Genomic DNA, 12,972 nt, shown 5'->3' on the forward strand with positions numbered 1-12,972 from the left:
GGTCAACGGACGCAAGATCATCTACCGCCCGTTGCTTTATGGTCTTTTGTAGCTCGGGCCGGACCGAATCTATCGCGGCCTTACCTAACTGAAGCTTTAGTACGATGTATTTGAGGTAGCATGGTGGAGGAATTTGACGACACGTGTCTGAGCAGCTATGCGTATTGCAGAACAAAGCAAGGCAGTGTTGGGTGCCCGAGTTCGAGTCCCGGTAGGATCAAGAATTTTCTCTTCTACACATCCTCTAGACCCGCTCTGGGGTCCACCCAACCTCGTATCCGATGTGTACCGGTGGCTCTTTCCCCGGGGTAAAGCGGCAGGGGCGTGAGGCTGATCATTCATCTCAAGTTAGTGCTGAGGTCAAGAAAATGTGGGTCTATACATTCATTCCCCCATACGCCTTCATGTCATTGTGCTTAATTAGTTAAGCAGAGGGACAACTTTACTTACTTTTCTGGGTGTTTATCTTTTACCTTCTTATTTGACCCTACATTGAAAATATTACTCACGTGTGGGCTAGAATTTAGATAATTAAAATTACCTTGCATATGAATTAAACCCTGGGAACTGTGGAGATGACTTCTCTTTATACATGCTTGGAGTGAGCAGGAGTACAGCACTGTTACACCTGGGTGTTGTCATTGCTTTCCTCCGGGAGAGAAAAGACGAAAACCGTTCTTAAAGTAAATTTTGCAAGATTCAAAGAGCGAAGTATCCCCCCCCCCCTACTGAGTGTAGGTCTTTTAAGCTCGTTTCTTGTCCATTATGTAAAACAAAGAATTATATCCGATGTCGCTTGAACATCAACGTACTTATAATTGTTCGTTTCTATTATACGACCTTGTGACGTCATATCGCCACCTGGCCATGTGTAACAAACATACGTCATTCATTTTTATATGCGACTGTGCATGCACAGCAGTAAGCAATAACCACTTCAGTTGAGTGAAACGGCAAATACTCCAGTTTTCGATAACCTCCGTGCCGTTAAGTGCTAACGCCAGTTCCGTGCTCCCGCGTTTACATAACTCCGACGGATTGACTGCCACAATGGCCAGCGAAAGTCAACTTGAACAGCTGTTCCGTGCTTGCGACAAACGAGGGACAGGTCACATAGGACCATCGGAATTCCGCGATTTATGTGCTGGTTTTGACATAGATACCGTTGACTCCGATGCAATATTCGCTGACCTAGACCATGACGGTGATGGTCAAGTAAGTCTCGAAGATTTCGCATGGGGCTTTAGAGATTTCTTAACGCCCGGTTCAAGGCGAAGTTCTGTGCAAGTCAGCAGTGAATCTCCTGTGAGAGGAATAACTGTGACCAATGAGGAAGCAATGAGACGTCAAGCAGCAATAGACAGACGTCACTCTCAAGCGAGAATTGCTTGGTCCCATCTAGTGGCTGGAGTTGGCGAAGTCAACGTTCTTACATTCCTCAATAAAAGGTGACGCTCTTCTCGTTATTTTACTATAAGATGAACGCTTGGTTCTGATTTCAAATTCATAGTTTTGAAAAAACCAGTCTCCCAGCCCAGGCCTTGCAAACTGCAGAAGTGGCAGGTGTAAGCAAACGGGCCACATCCGTTCCCATGCGTCTACAGAACATAAACAGAAGCAGAGGTATACAGGTGTTTCACGTCTTTAGGGCATAACTGCAGGAGGTGATTTCCTAGGTATTTGTGATCGAAGAAGTTCATATAAACATATGTCCGATTTTGGACGGTTACGGAGTTATGACTGTTTTTTCATTCCCGTACACGTCATCGTGTGAACCGAGATGCTTTGCTGGGTCGCATTCTGGACGCCGCTGACCACATAAGAAACAGGCAGCTGAAGCTGCTACGTGCTACCCGCGCGGTTCACAACTGAGCGGCAGCCTGTGTTGCGGCCGGCGGTGGCATTTTCGAAAATCAGGTTTAAGCACCAATAAATTCAAATTAAAGGTAATTTCACGAAGTTAACTTTACGTTCATACTTTAAATGTATCATGTATTATGCTGGTTTATTGTTTTGTTCCGTTTGTTATCAGTAATCGTTACCTTCTATTCTGAGTTTAAAACGGTCATAACTCCGTAACCGTCCAAAATCGGACACATGTTTATATGAACTTTTTTGATCACAAAGACCTAGGAAATCACCTCCTGCAGGTATGCCCTAAAGTCGTGAAACACTTTGTATATTAGTTTAGTGATGGAGCACACTCTTTCCTCTTAAGCAAGGGGCTCTAACGCTACTCAATCTTCAACGTAATAATAATAATAATAAGGGCACGCGGTTTTTAGTTGGTTAAGGGGCTATGCTACAAGCCCGAAGGTCGCGTGTTCAAATCCCGACGAGGTCATTGGATTTCTTTCAGTTGACTTAAGCCTTCCAGCCGCACTATGGCCCTGGGGTCGACTCAGCCTCTAACAGAAATGAGTACCAGGGATTAATTAAATAATTTTCCTGGGGAGTAAAGCGCGGCCGGTGCGTAAGGCTGACAACCTTACCGCCATCTTTGAGCCGATTTTCTAGATAGTGTGGGACCCTCAACGCCTCACAGCCCTGTGGGCCTTCACGGCCTGGTACAGGATAGCTTTACTTTTTTATAATAATAATAATTCATTGTATTTATTTGAGTGTTTGCTGACAAGTAGCTAATGACAGACCTATGCAAAACTAAAAAAAAATAATAGTTAAAATAAATTAATGTGAACAAAGAGGAGCCGGGATAGCTCAGTCGGTATACCGACTGGCTATGAGCTGGAGGACAGAGGAATCAGGAGTTCGAGTCCCGGTGAGGCAAGAATTTTCACTTCTCCATGTCGTCCAGATCGGCTCTGGGGTCCACCCAACCTCGTATACAATGGGTACCGGGGGCTCTTTCCTCGGGGGTAGAGCGGCCGGGGCGTGAAGCTGACCATTTACCTCCAATTCGTGCTGAGGTCAAGCAAATGTGGAACTATATATCCACTATACATACACCTTCATGGCATAGTGCTTAATTAGTTAAGCACAGGGACAACTTTACCTTTTAATGGGAACGGAGATATAAATGGTACTGAGGGAGGAAAGACAACCTCGAAAAATGACGTATTTTTTAAGTATCTAAAAATAGGCAGCTGCGATACACCTTGAAGGGCCAAGACGGGAAGTATTCTCAAATTGAAAGTGGGAAGTGCTCTAGTCTCTTTATTGAACATAAGGAGGGCAACTGTATCCTTAATAGACCAACAGCTGGTCCTGTTCAAAAAATAAAATTACATGTCGTCATCTAGAATAAAATATTCTAAAATTTAAAAGATTCAAAATTTGATCATGGTTCCGAGGAAAACTTAAATGAATAAACTGATCATGACATTCGTTTCATACTGTCACGTTTATTAAAATATGCCAGAACCTGGGTCTTCTAGGCCACAGAAGCATTCTTTGACCGTATTAAGGTAATGTGTAAACGAATCTCAAGAGAAGACCAAGTAATGAGAGTGGCCGTGCGGTCTAAAACACATAACTGTCATCAGCCACTTGAACATTGTGATTGTGGGTTTGGATCCCACTCCAGATTTGAAGGTATTTGAATGTTGTGTAATCCTGTGTATATAGAGGCTTTGCCATAGGCAGATTCTTTGCCTAAGAAGTCCTAACAGTTGTCTACACTAATAATATTTTCCGAAAGTTTCAATTTCAACAAAAGGCCTAATCCGTAAATTCAGAAATGAAGAAGACACTAATAAGTCCTAGCAAACCCAATGCGTGAGAATAATCATAGTCAATGTGACAATTCTGTGTTTGTCTACAGGTAGAGGCCTTGCGACGAGCTGATCACTCGCCCAAGGAGTCCTACCGAATGTGTAAGATCTAGTAAACCGAAGTGAAACGGAGAGTTTCATGGAGGTAGGCCTAGGCCCAAATTGGGGCTGTAGCGCCACAGAAAAAAAAATGCTTATTAACAAGGGTACCAAGTTCTATTATAATGAATTGTGTGATGATCCATATGATTGAACTTTAAGAGTGTATACCACATGAAGATTACCCAGAAATATGTTTGAAACAAGTAGTGGGTAAAAATAAAAGAGCTATTAATAATACATAGTTGCATTGATGATATTCTTAGAATTATAAATCTGAAAATGTTGCTACTTCGTTTGACAAGACCTACCACCATGTCACTGAAATTCTCTTAATTTTAGATCTTGTCACTTTTAGTAACATTTTTAACATTATTTTTATGTTACATAGCCGGGCACTAATATCTGACAGTGCATTGTTCACACAGTTTTATATAACAGAAGTGCTACACTTTATACTACACCAGTTATTGTTATTAAGAACTCACCTTGAGATCACGATGTGGGATAGCCAGAAATGAAGCTATGTATATGTATACAAATTGGCAGGTGTTATGTTTGTATGGACAAAGGTATTTAAACTGTAATCATTCTGCAGATGTCCTTGGCCTCATTCTCCCTAAACTTGCCTATTATCTACAAGGTGGATATGACATCCATTAGTCATACCTTGCTTCCATTTGGTTTTTGTCTTGTTAATTTAGAACACCATTTTATTTTTAAAAGAAAAATTTGACTATGTTTATCAGAAAGAATTGTGCCAGTATGTCAACTTTCAAAGACCTTCTAGCATATCTCGTTTGAAACCTCTGTTATATACAGCCTTATAAAACACTGGTTCAATGAAATGCATTTGTAAGGTCTTATCACTTCCATTGCACATAGGCATCATACAAAGAAAGTCTTATGTGGATGCCGAATTTGCCCGCCCCCTTGTTTGTCTGGAGATCCACTTTTATTATCACATTTGGTATGTAGCGTCTTTCAGTGATATTTGATTTGAAATCCTGTGATCACTTTAGGCCATGAGCTGTATGACTGCCTGAAGTTATATATGAGAATGCATACATATTTTTCCATTTCAATTGCAAATTATACATCTTTGAGGTTCATAAATTTTATGCCATGAAGATAATATCAACAAATCTGCCATAGGATTCCATATTTTTACAATTTAATGAGAACAATTTTAGAATTTGGCTTTTGGGAGATGACAACAAAAAGTAAAATATATGTAACATTTAAAAAAAATTTAAATAAGCTTAACTAATTTATGTTCTTAGTCCAAATTTTAACACCTTCGTTGCCGACGTGTTTTCTGAAGATGAAAATGTTGCCATATCATCCAGAAAACTTTTGGGGGGAAGAAAAGGGGGTAAATATTGGAACGCTCATTTCAAAAATACTGCACAAACGTCATGCAAATGTCTTCTTCTTCTTATAAATGTTTCATAATATTACATCGTGTACAGCTGTTGCTATGCAATGACCAAGAGATTGGCGAATATAAAACCCGTTTCTGGGCAACGGTTACAAATGCAACAGGGGAAACTGTGTGTTGTCTACGTGGTCCGGATCGCGGAGTTAAAAAGAAGAGAAATGGGATAACCAGTTCAGTGGAGCTATGCAAAGGGGCTGAGTAGAGATGGCACTATAGTTGAGTTGTCAGTTGATAGTTAGCAGTCAGTTCTGTACGGGACTTAAGCACAGAAGCAGAGGAATAGCCATTGTTGAGAGCTGTTACTAAGCAACGATTGGTGAAAGCAGACTGAAGAAGACAACGTGGAGCGATATGTAATGTGGAAATCAGCGATAGTGTTATAGATATTTGTAGTTACGATCTGTAAGTGGACAGTAAATCCAATTATCCAAAACTCTGTCTATAATCGCGCATAAATCGTGATAATATGCTGCACATTAGAATAGGCTATAACTTCTTTATTTCCGAAATATCATGTTCTGAGCACTTCAGGACCTTCTTTGTGATCTTATGCCGTATTCATTAAAATGGCGATTTTCAGTTTAATTAACGTTTAACTAGAAACAGATATAAGATAAAGATGTATGTAGATCTATTTTGAATACAAGCCTAATGGTGGTCCAATACCGAGTTAAATAAAACGTGGATCTATTGGCCCTACATCCATTTCTTCATACGCCTCTACAGCATAGTGCTTATTATTCAGGTACAGGGACAGTTAGTCGTAAAATGCACGTATGTGTTATTATGGTAGATATGTATATGCACCTATACGGTCCTGTATACAGAACGATATGAAATTCGCGCACTACCACTCTTTAAAAATAACTCGAAATTGTTGTAGGCCTACGGTGTGAAAACAGTGAGGATGGTTTATGAATATGAATACAAGTTTAGTTCGTTTACTAACCATAGTTACCCCTGAAACAGAATCAAGGTTACGATTCTTTCGTTATGTGATACCCTGCAATTTGGTGTGTGAGGCTACACGCCAGAAGACAAGCGTTCATATTGACGGCCCTAAGAATTCCGGGCTTCATATTTGTTTCACTTCAACGAGACGCACTATATAATGCAAAAATTCTGTTTATAAACTACAGTGTAGTTGTCCCTATTACCGTATTTACGCATCTATAGGCCGCACATTTTTTGCCAAAAATTCAAGAGGAAAACTAGGGTGCGGCTTATATTCGAAATATTCGAAATCACACTTCATTTAAAAAAATATATATATTCATAATTAGTAATACAGGGTGTTCTACTCCTGAAATAATATTCCAAGAAAATTATTTTTTCTATAATTTCTGTCTGAAAATTGTGCTGCGGCCTATAAATGCGTAAATACGGTAATCTGGAGCATTAGTTTCGTGTGCAGCAGCGTTCTCAGTTTGTTTTATGTATTGTGTTGCTTGTGATACCTCCCCAAAACTGCAAAGAAGTTTAAATTAAGTAGAATACCAACGAGACATATATATTTCTGCGCTCCTTAGAAGCAAATAAGAGAATAATATTGCTAAGCAATAAGAACGTGACACTCAAAGCCAAATAGGGTTCTTGGTTGCTACTGGGTTATTGCATCATTTGAAGAATAGATTCCAAGTGTAATGCATATTATGTTCCAACACGTGTGCATAATATAAAGCGACACAAACTAGTGATATTATCTCGACGTATTCGTATGTAGGTCTGTTTTCTGTTTAAACAGAAGCGTGTATATGAATCATCGACTGTTTTAACGAGACAGGTGTCTAGTGCGAGGGTTCTGATATATTCGTATCATTGATTATCCAAGTTATATGTCATCTGTAACAAATTTGCTGTATAAGAGGAATAAACAGTAAAGCATTTAGCATCTGTAGGCTTTGTAATATCTAACCAGTGTATCAAGTGCTTTCTTATTTTATTTAACGATACGTCCTTCAACCACAGTCTGCTAATGATGAATTGGGGAAATGTGGGAAAAAGCAGATGCAGTTTATTCTCAGATAATATCCCAGCTTTTTATGGGGAGAAACACTGAAGAAAATAATTAAAAATATCAGTCATTATAAAGGACCTCAATTAAGGAAATCGAATGAGGTTCTCCAGACTATGATGACCAATGCTATTGATTGCACGTAAATAGCGTTTGTATATGAGTAATAATAATGCTCATAAATATTCAATATATGACCCCATTTTCTCCAGTAAAAGAATTGAAAATCAGTTAATGTTGTGATTTCCTGTCTTTTAAGTCACTAAATTTGAAGACAAATACAGAAGATATTAAAAAAGGACGACATAATATAAGTTCCAAATAATTAATTTTTATTCATAGTCAAATAATGATAAAAATCGTTTAAAACAGGGATTAATATGCTAGTCCAGAAGTTAAATCTGCATTACATTTGCATTAATTTATTGAAGGTAATGTTTAGTGTTACGCGATAGCGTAGTTGGTTGAGGGGATATGCTACAAGCCGGAAGGTCGCAGGTTCAAGTCCCGTTGAGGTCATTGGATTCTTTTTCAGTTGACCTAATCCTTCCAGCCGTACTAGGCCCTGGGGTTTACTCAGCCTCTAACAGAAATGAGTATCAGGAATTAATTAAATAGTTTTCCTGGGGAGTAAAGCGCGGCCGGCGCGTAAGGCTGACAACCTTACCGCCATCTTTGAGCCTATTGTCTAGATAGTGTGGGACCCTCAACGTCTCACAACCCTATGGTCCTTCACGCCCTGGTACAGGGATAGCTTTACTTTTTACTTTTTATTGGTTTTATAAACTGTTCTGAGTTCTTCACGAAGGGACCTTTATCGCCAGCCAGAGGGCTTAGGATCGTATGAAGGAATTCTGCTACGGCATAACAGGGAGAGTCAATAAAACTAATTACTGGTCTGAGTGGGATGTGAAGTTTGTGAATCGTGGGAAATCCATAGATGTGAAGCGGTTTAACGCAGCGGGAAAGACAGGCGAAATGACTGCGGCTTATTGAGGTACATAGATAACTATAACGAACAAATACTTTTTTAGGTTTATTATAAACTTTCTTTTCATCGGCCCGGGTTCGATTCCGGGTCTAGTCAGGTGGGATTTGTGGTGGACAAAGTGGCGCTGGGGCAGGTTTTCTCCTAGTACTTCGGTTTTCCCTGCCAATCTTCATTCCACCAATTGCCAATTGCTCCACAATCACCCTCACCTATCATCTGGGACTGGTACAATAGGCCAGAAGTGGCCTCAGTACAAGGGACTTGTATTGTATTGGAGAGGGTGGGTATCCCCATGCACTTAGACCAACTGTTGGTCCATTGTGCGTCCCCCCATGATATTCTACCAGTCTCTATTCCCTACCGGTACTGGTTCGTGCCATCAGTCCCGACTCAGCCAGGGAGTTCGGCCTCTACTGGCTCAGCGGTATCTCGATGCTTCCCCCATCTACCAGAGGCGTTAGAGACTACTGTTGGGCGGGAAATGTCCTGAATTTGGCTCAGTGGTCCCCTTGGGACATGAGGTTCTTGTATACAATGGACTTAGTCCCACCCCGCTAGCAATAAAAGAAAAATAGATTGGAAATTGTGGATTCAGAGTACTGATTGCATGAAGCTCCCTCTTTACAAAACAAGGAGGACCTTTCTTCAGAACATCCTAAATGTTTAAGGTAATGCATCTGTGAAATTTGGGGAAAAGTTGTGAAAAATCACAAATTTTGATTTTTGTGTAATAAAATAATTAATATATTGCTAATTAGTATAATGAAAGTTAACCATCTTAGAGGGCACACAATTTCACCTTTCTTTTCACTTTTACACTACATGTTTCGGCACTAATGTGCCATATTTAGGTGTGTCTCTATCCACGTCGAACTACTGCACTGTAAGACGGTTAGCAAAAATACACATCATGGACATGAATCAGTGCAACAGGACGCTAAAATATCCATCCATCCATCAGTAATCTGTCAGACGACAGGTCCACAGTCTCTTCCAAAACAGTTCCTCCACTTAATGCGATCCTCTGTTTTTGGAAAGAGACTATCCAGGAAAAGTGATAATGTGGTAGTTTTTCCATTTGCTTTCCACATCGCAGTACAGCAGCCGTTCAAACCACTCTGGTCACGCCTGTTGCTATACGAACTTGAACCATCTCGAGCATCATTTGCTCTGTGCTTCAAGTCGCTGCTGATGATAAGGTGGAGACACCAACGAGGGGGGCTAAAATATAACATTAACAAAATGAAAGTTAGTTTGGCCTCGCGCCGTTTAAATGGACCCGAATTGGCCATTTGGATGTCCCTGCGCACGTATTTCAGCGGCCACGTCAATTTGAATTTGCGACTTCTTTGTACGATAGGGAACTTTAGTGCTGTGGCTGACCTGTAAATGTTTATAGGGAAACATTTGAGTATCAATTGCGCATTTATGTCGCCATTTTCCCTGTTTTATTCTTTAGTTGCGAAGAAACGTGGTTTTGTTTTTATGGATAAGCGTGTTGTCGAGGCAATTCTTTCTTATGCCAAATAGAATGGTCTTATTGTTGCGATATTTGATTGAAATTATACAAGCATACATTTCCTTATAGTGCAACATTTGACTTTTGTTCACATTAAGAAATTATCTTCTCCCTTCATTGCATCATTCTGGTCCATTCACTGGCTTATGAAAATTTATTTTTGTTGTGTTTCTTTCATATTTGTATCTTAAAATTACATGTCTTTAAGAAAATGATAAGGGAATAATATACAGTGAAACGGTTAATGAGTTTATAGATGCCAAAATGTTGTGTTTCACCTCCTGCTTGAATCAGTTTGCTGGTACTCTATTGACGTGTGGTGATTTATACCTTTTAAACCACAAAACAGCAATTTCAACCTCAAGAGGACTAGGCTCAATTACGAGTGGCCTAGTTGTGTGTATTTACATCTGCCTAACATCACTAACCCTGTGCATATTCTGTAGCTGAGAAAAGTAGTTCTTACTACTTACTTACTCATGGAGCTGAGCCCTTCTGTAGGAGCCACCAATTCTGCAGCTACTCAAGAATTTCCCAGCATATTATGGAACCCGAAGGTTCAGTACCGTGTTCACAAGAGCCCTCCACTGGTCCCTATCCTGAGCCAGATCAATCCAATCCATACCATCCTATCTCTCTAAGATCCATTTTAATATTGTCCACCCACATACGCCTTGGTCTTCCCTGTGGTCTCTTTCCTTCTGGCTTTCCCACCAATATCCTATACACATTCATTGTCGCCCCCATTCGTGCTACATGCTCTGCCCACCTCATCCTCCTTGACTTGATAATTCTAATTATACTTGGAGAGGAGTACAAGTTATGAAGCTCATTGTGCAGTGCAGTAAAATAGTTCTTCCACCTGTTCAAAATATTGTGGGAATCTACAAGCAAAACACTATTCTCATCCTCTGTGTAAGTCACTAATATTCTTGTTCTTACTGTGTGTTACACGGTAATTAATTTTGTCTTTGATATTCTACCTTTCTGATCCTGAAATATCTGCTAGCTTCACATCATACGTTCTTCAGATTATTCCCACTTTTTGGCTTGGATCCTGTAACCACTGCAATTTGGCTCGTTTATTTTTATCTAATAATTTTGAACATCCTCTGTCAAGCAATGATATATGCTACATTAATTTTAATGTCCTAGATCCCCTTTGGTATAAATTTTTATATTATCTCTAATAGTTCCCTAAGCTCTATTAATACCCATATCATCATCATCTAAGTTTTCCAAACGTAGTGAACCTGTTTGAAATTTTGACCTAACACTGATCTTAACTTTCTGCTGCATTTGGTTTCTTGAGAGTGAATCTCTCCATATCAAATTTCTGCATTGCTGACTTACTTAATGCCAGGCTCCCCCTAATTATACACCTGATAAATTGTGGTACAAAATATATACCGTTTGTGTTAGTGTTAGTTGTTGAAAGTTTTGTGATTAATAATCTCAGCTATTGAAAGATAATGACAAAAATGAAACGACTGAGGAAAGTTGGTGTAATAAGTCTATTGCATTCAGTTATCAAGAGACAGTGGAAGATTATCTCCATCTTTGCTAATTAAATACTTCTACACGTTGTCTCCCAGAAGATGGTAAGTTTGACATTACAGATACATTCCCTTGAGTGAGATATAGCATATTCATCAATAGCAGGAATATTAAAATAAACATAAATGTTTTCTGTAATACTCCTTTCAGTTTTAGTGTGGTTGAAATTATTCATTACTTGAGTTGTATAAGAGAATATAAGTTCAATCATGTTGATGAAGGATATAAAATAAAACTGTGATATAGGGGAAACAGAGGTATCATTCTTAATAGTAAAACTGTTATTTCACATGCATAAGAAGGTTCTTTCTTGCTGGTCAAAATTATGATGATTTATATTGTTCTTAATATTTAATCAGGTGCACTGGTTATTCATGTCTTTTTCATACAAAACAAATTAAAATTAAAACTTTAAAAATAGTAGTTCCGAGTGGTGAATATGAGTGGTCAATAATATATTCACCAGTCCACACTTCATATACCAGTATAGTCACCCATAAATCATGACAATAATTTCCTGCCCTGCTGAATAAACTTCATAAGTATGGCCACTGAACAAATAATGTCTTGATTTTTTTTCTCACAAACACATTCAAATTTTCAAAACAATTGGCAATTTTAATGTTATCAGTTGCTTGCAAGGGAATAGTGTGAACTGTAACTGTGCTACAGGGCTCCTCACAATTGGCTAGATGCCGTTTCAATGTATGCGATGTACATATGTTTTGTAAGTTTTGAAGTTTTCTAGGCGATGATTATGAAGAAAGTTGTCTTCTGGGTTTAGGCGCCGTGTATTCTTCGTTTTGGCTGACGTTCCTCCAAAACGTCGGCCAAAATGAAGAATACACGGCGCCTAAACCCAGAAGACGACTTTCTACATATGTTTTGTTTCCTGAACTTCATGGTATGTACCAGAGATTTTGGAAATATTGTAAGGTACTGAAAATCGCATACTGGAGTTGTGGTCATCTGCGATATGACACCATGTAGCTCGATAGATAAGTACCAGTGTCTTAGAGTAACCTGTTGCCTGCAGCTTTCACATAAAATATGGAAGCAGTATTCTTTTCTTACAGTGGGCAGAAGCTAGCAGAACTATATGAAGAACTGAGGACAACAGACACAGCCCAGCATCTGGTGGCACATTTTGAGGAAGCTCTTGGCAGTATGTTACAAGAAGTTAAGAAATTATATGACGACAACAAGAAGATGGAAGAAATGTTTGTACGGTATGGGTCTTTTTAAAAAAAGTTGAAGTAAATACTCTTCACCTGACATACTCATAGTTGCTTTCCCTGTCAGTACCATAGCTGAAACTAATACTGAATATTTGTTTTCAACGATTCAGAAGTTACTTATAAAATGAAGCAAAATTAAACTGGGAATGATGATACTATACAATTTAATTCAATTTTTTGTAAGTTTTGAGGTTTTCACGGCGATGACAATGAAGAAAGTTGTCTTCTGGGTTTAGGCACCGTGTATTCTTCGTTTTGGCCGACGTTTCGGAGGAACGTAGCGCCTCCATCTTCAGAGCAGTTGAATAGCTGCGGAGAGCAGTAGCTGTGGTGATAGGATGTGGAAAGTGCTGCTTATATACGAAGTAGGCAGGGGGGGTGG

The 12,972-nt window shown here is 39.3% G+C and overlaps 1 protein-coding gene across 1 annotated transcript in view; it reads left to right on the forward strand.

The window, feature by feature from the left end:
- Positions 1-766: 766 nt before the first annotated feature.
- Positions 767-12,972, forward strand: part of LOC111867221 (ras and EF-hand domain-containing protein homolog) — a 23,546-nt gene continuing 11,340 nt past the window's right edge. Inside the window, exons 1-2 of the mRNA XM_023856868.2 lie at positions 767-1,448; positions 12,429-12,581. Of these exons, the coding sequence (XP_023712636.1) occupies positions 1,051-1,448; positions 12,429-12,581 (551 nt within the window). The 5' untranslated portion in view covers positions 767-1,050. The remainder of the gene's footprint in view (positions 1,449-12,428; positions 12,582-12,972) is intronic.

Source organism: Cryptotermes secundus, unplaced genomic scaffold, assembly GCF_002891405.2.
Source record: "Cryptotermes secundus unplaced genomic scaffold, Csec_1.0 scaffold565, whole genome shotgun sequence".
Lineage (NCBI taxonomy): Eukaryota > Metazoa > Arthropoda > Insecta > Blattodea > Kalotermitidae > Cryptotermes > Cryptotermes secundus.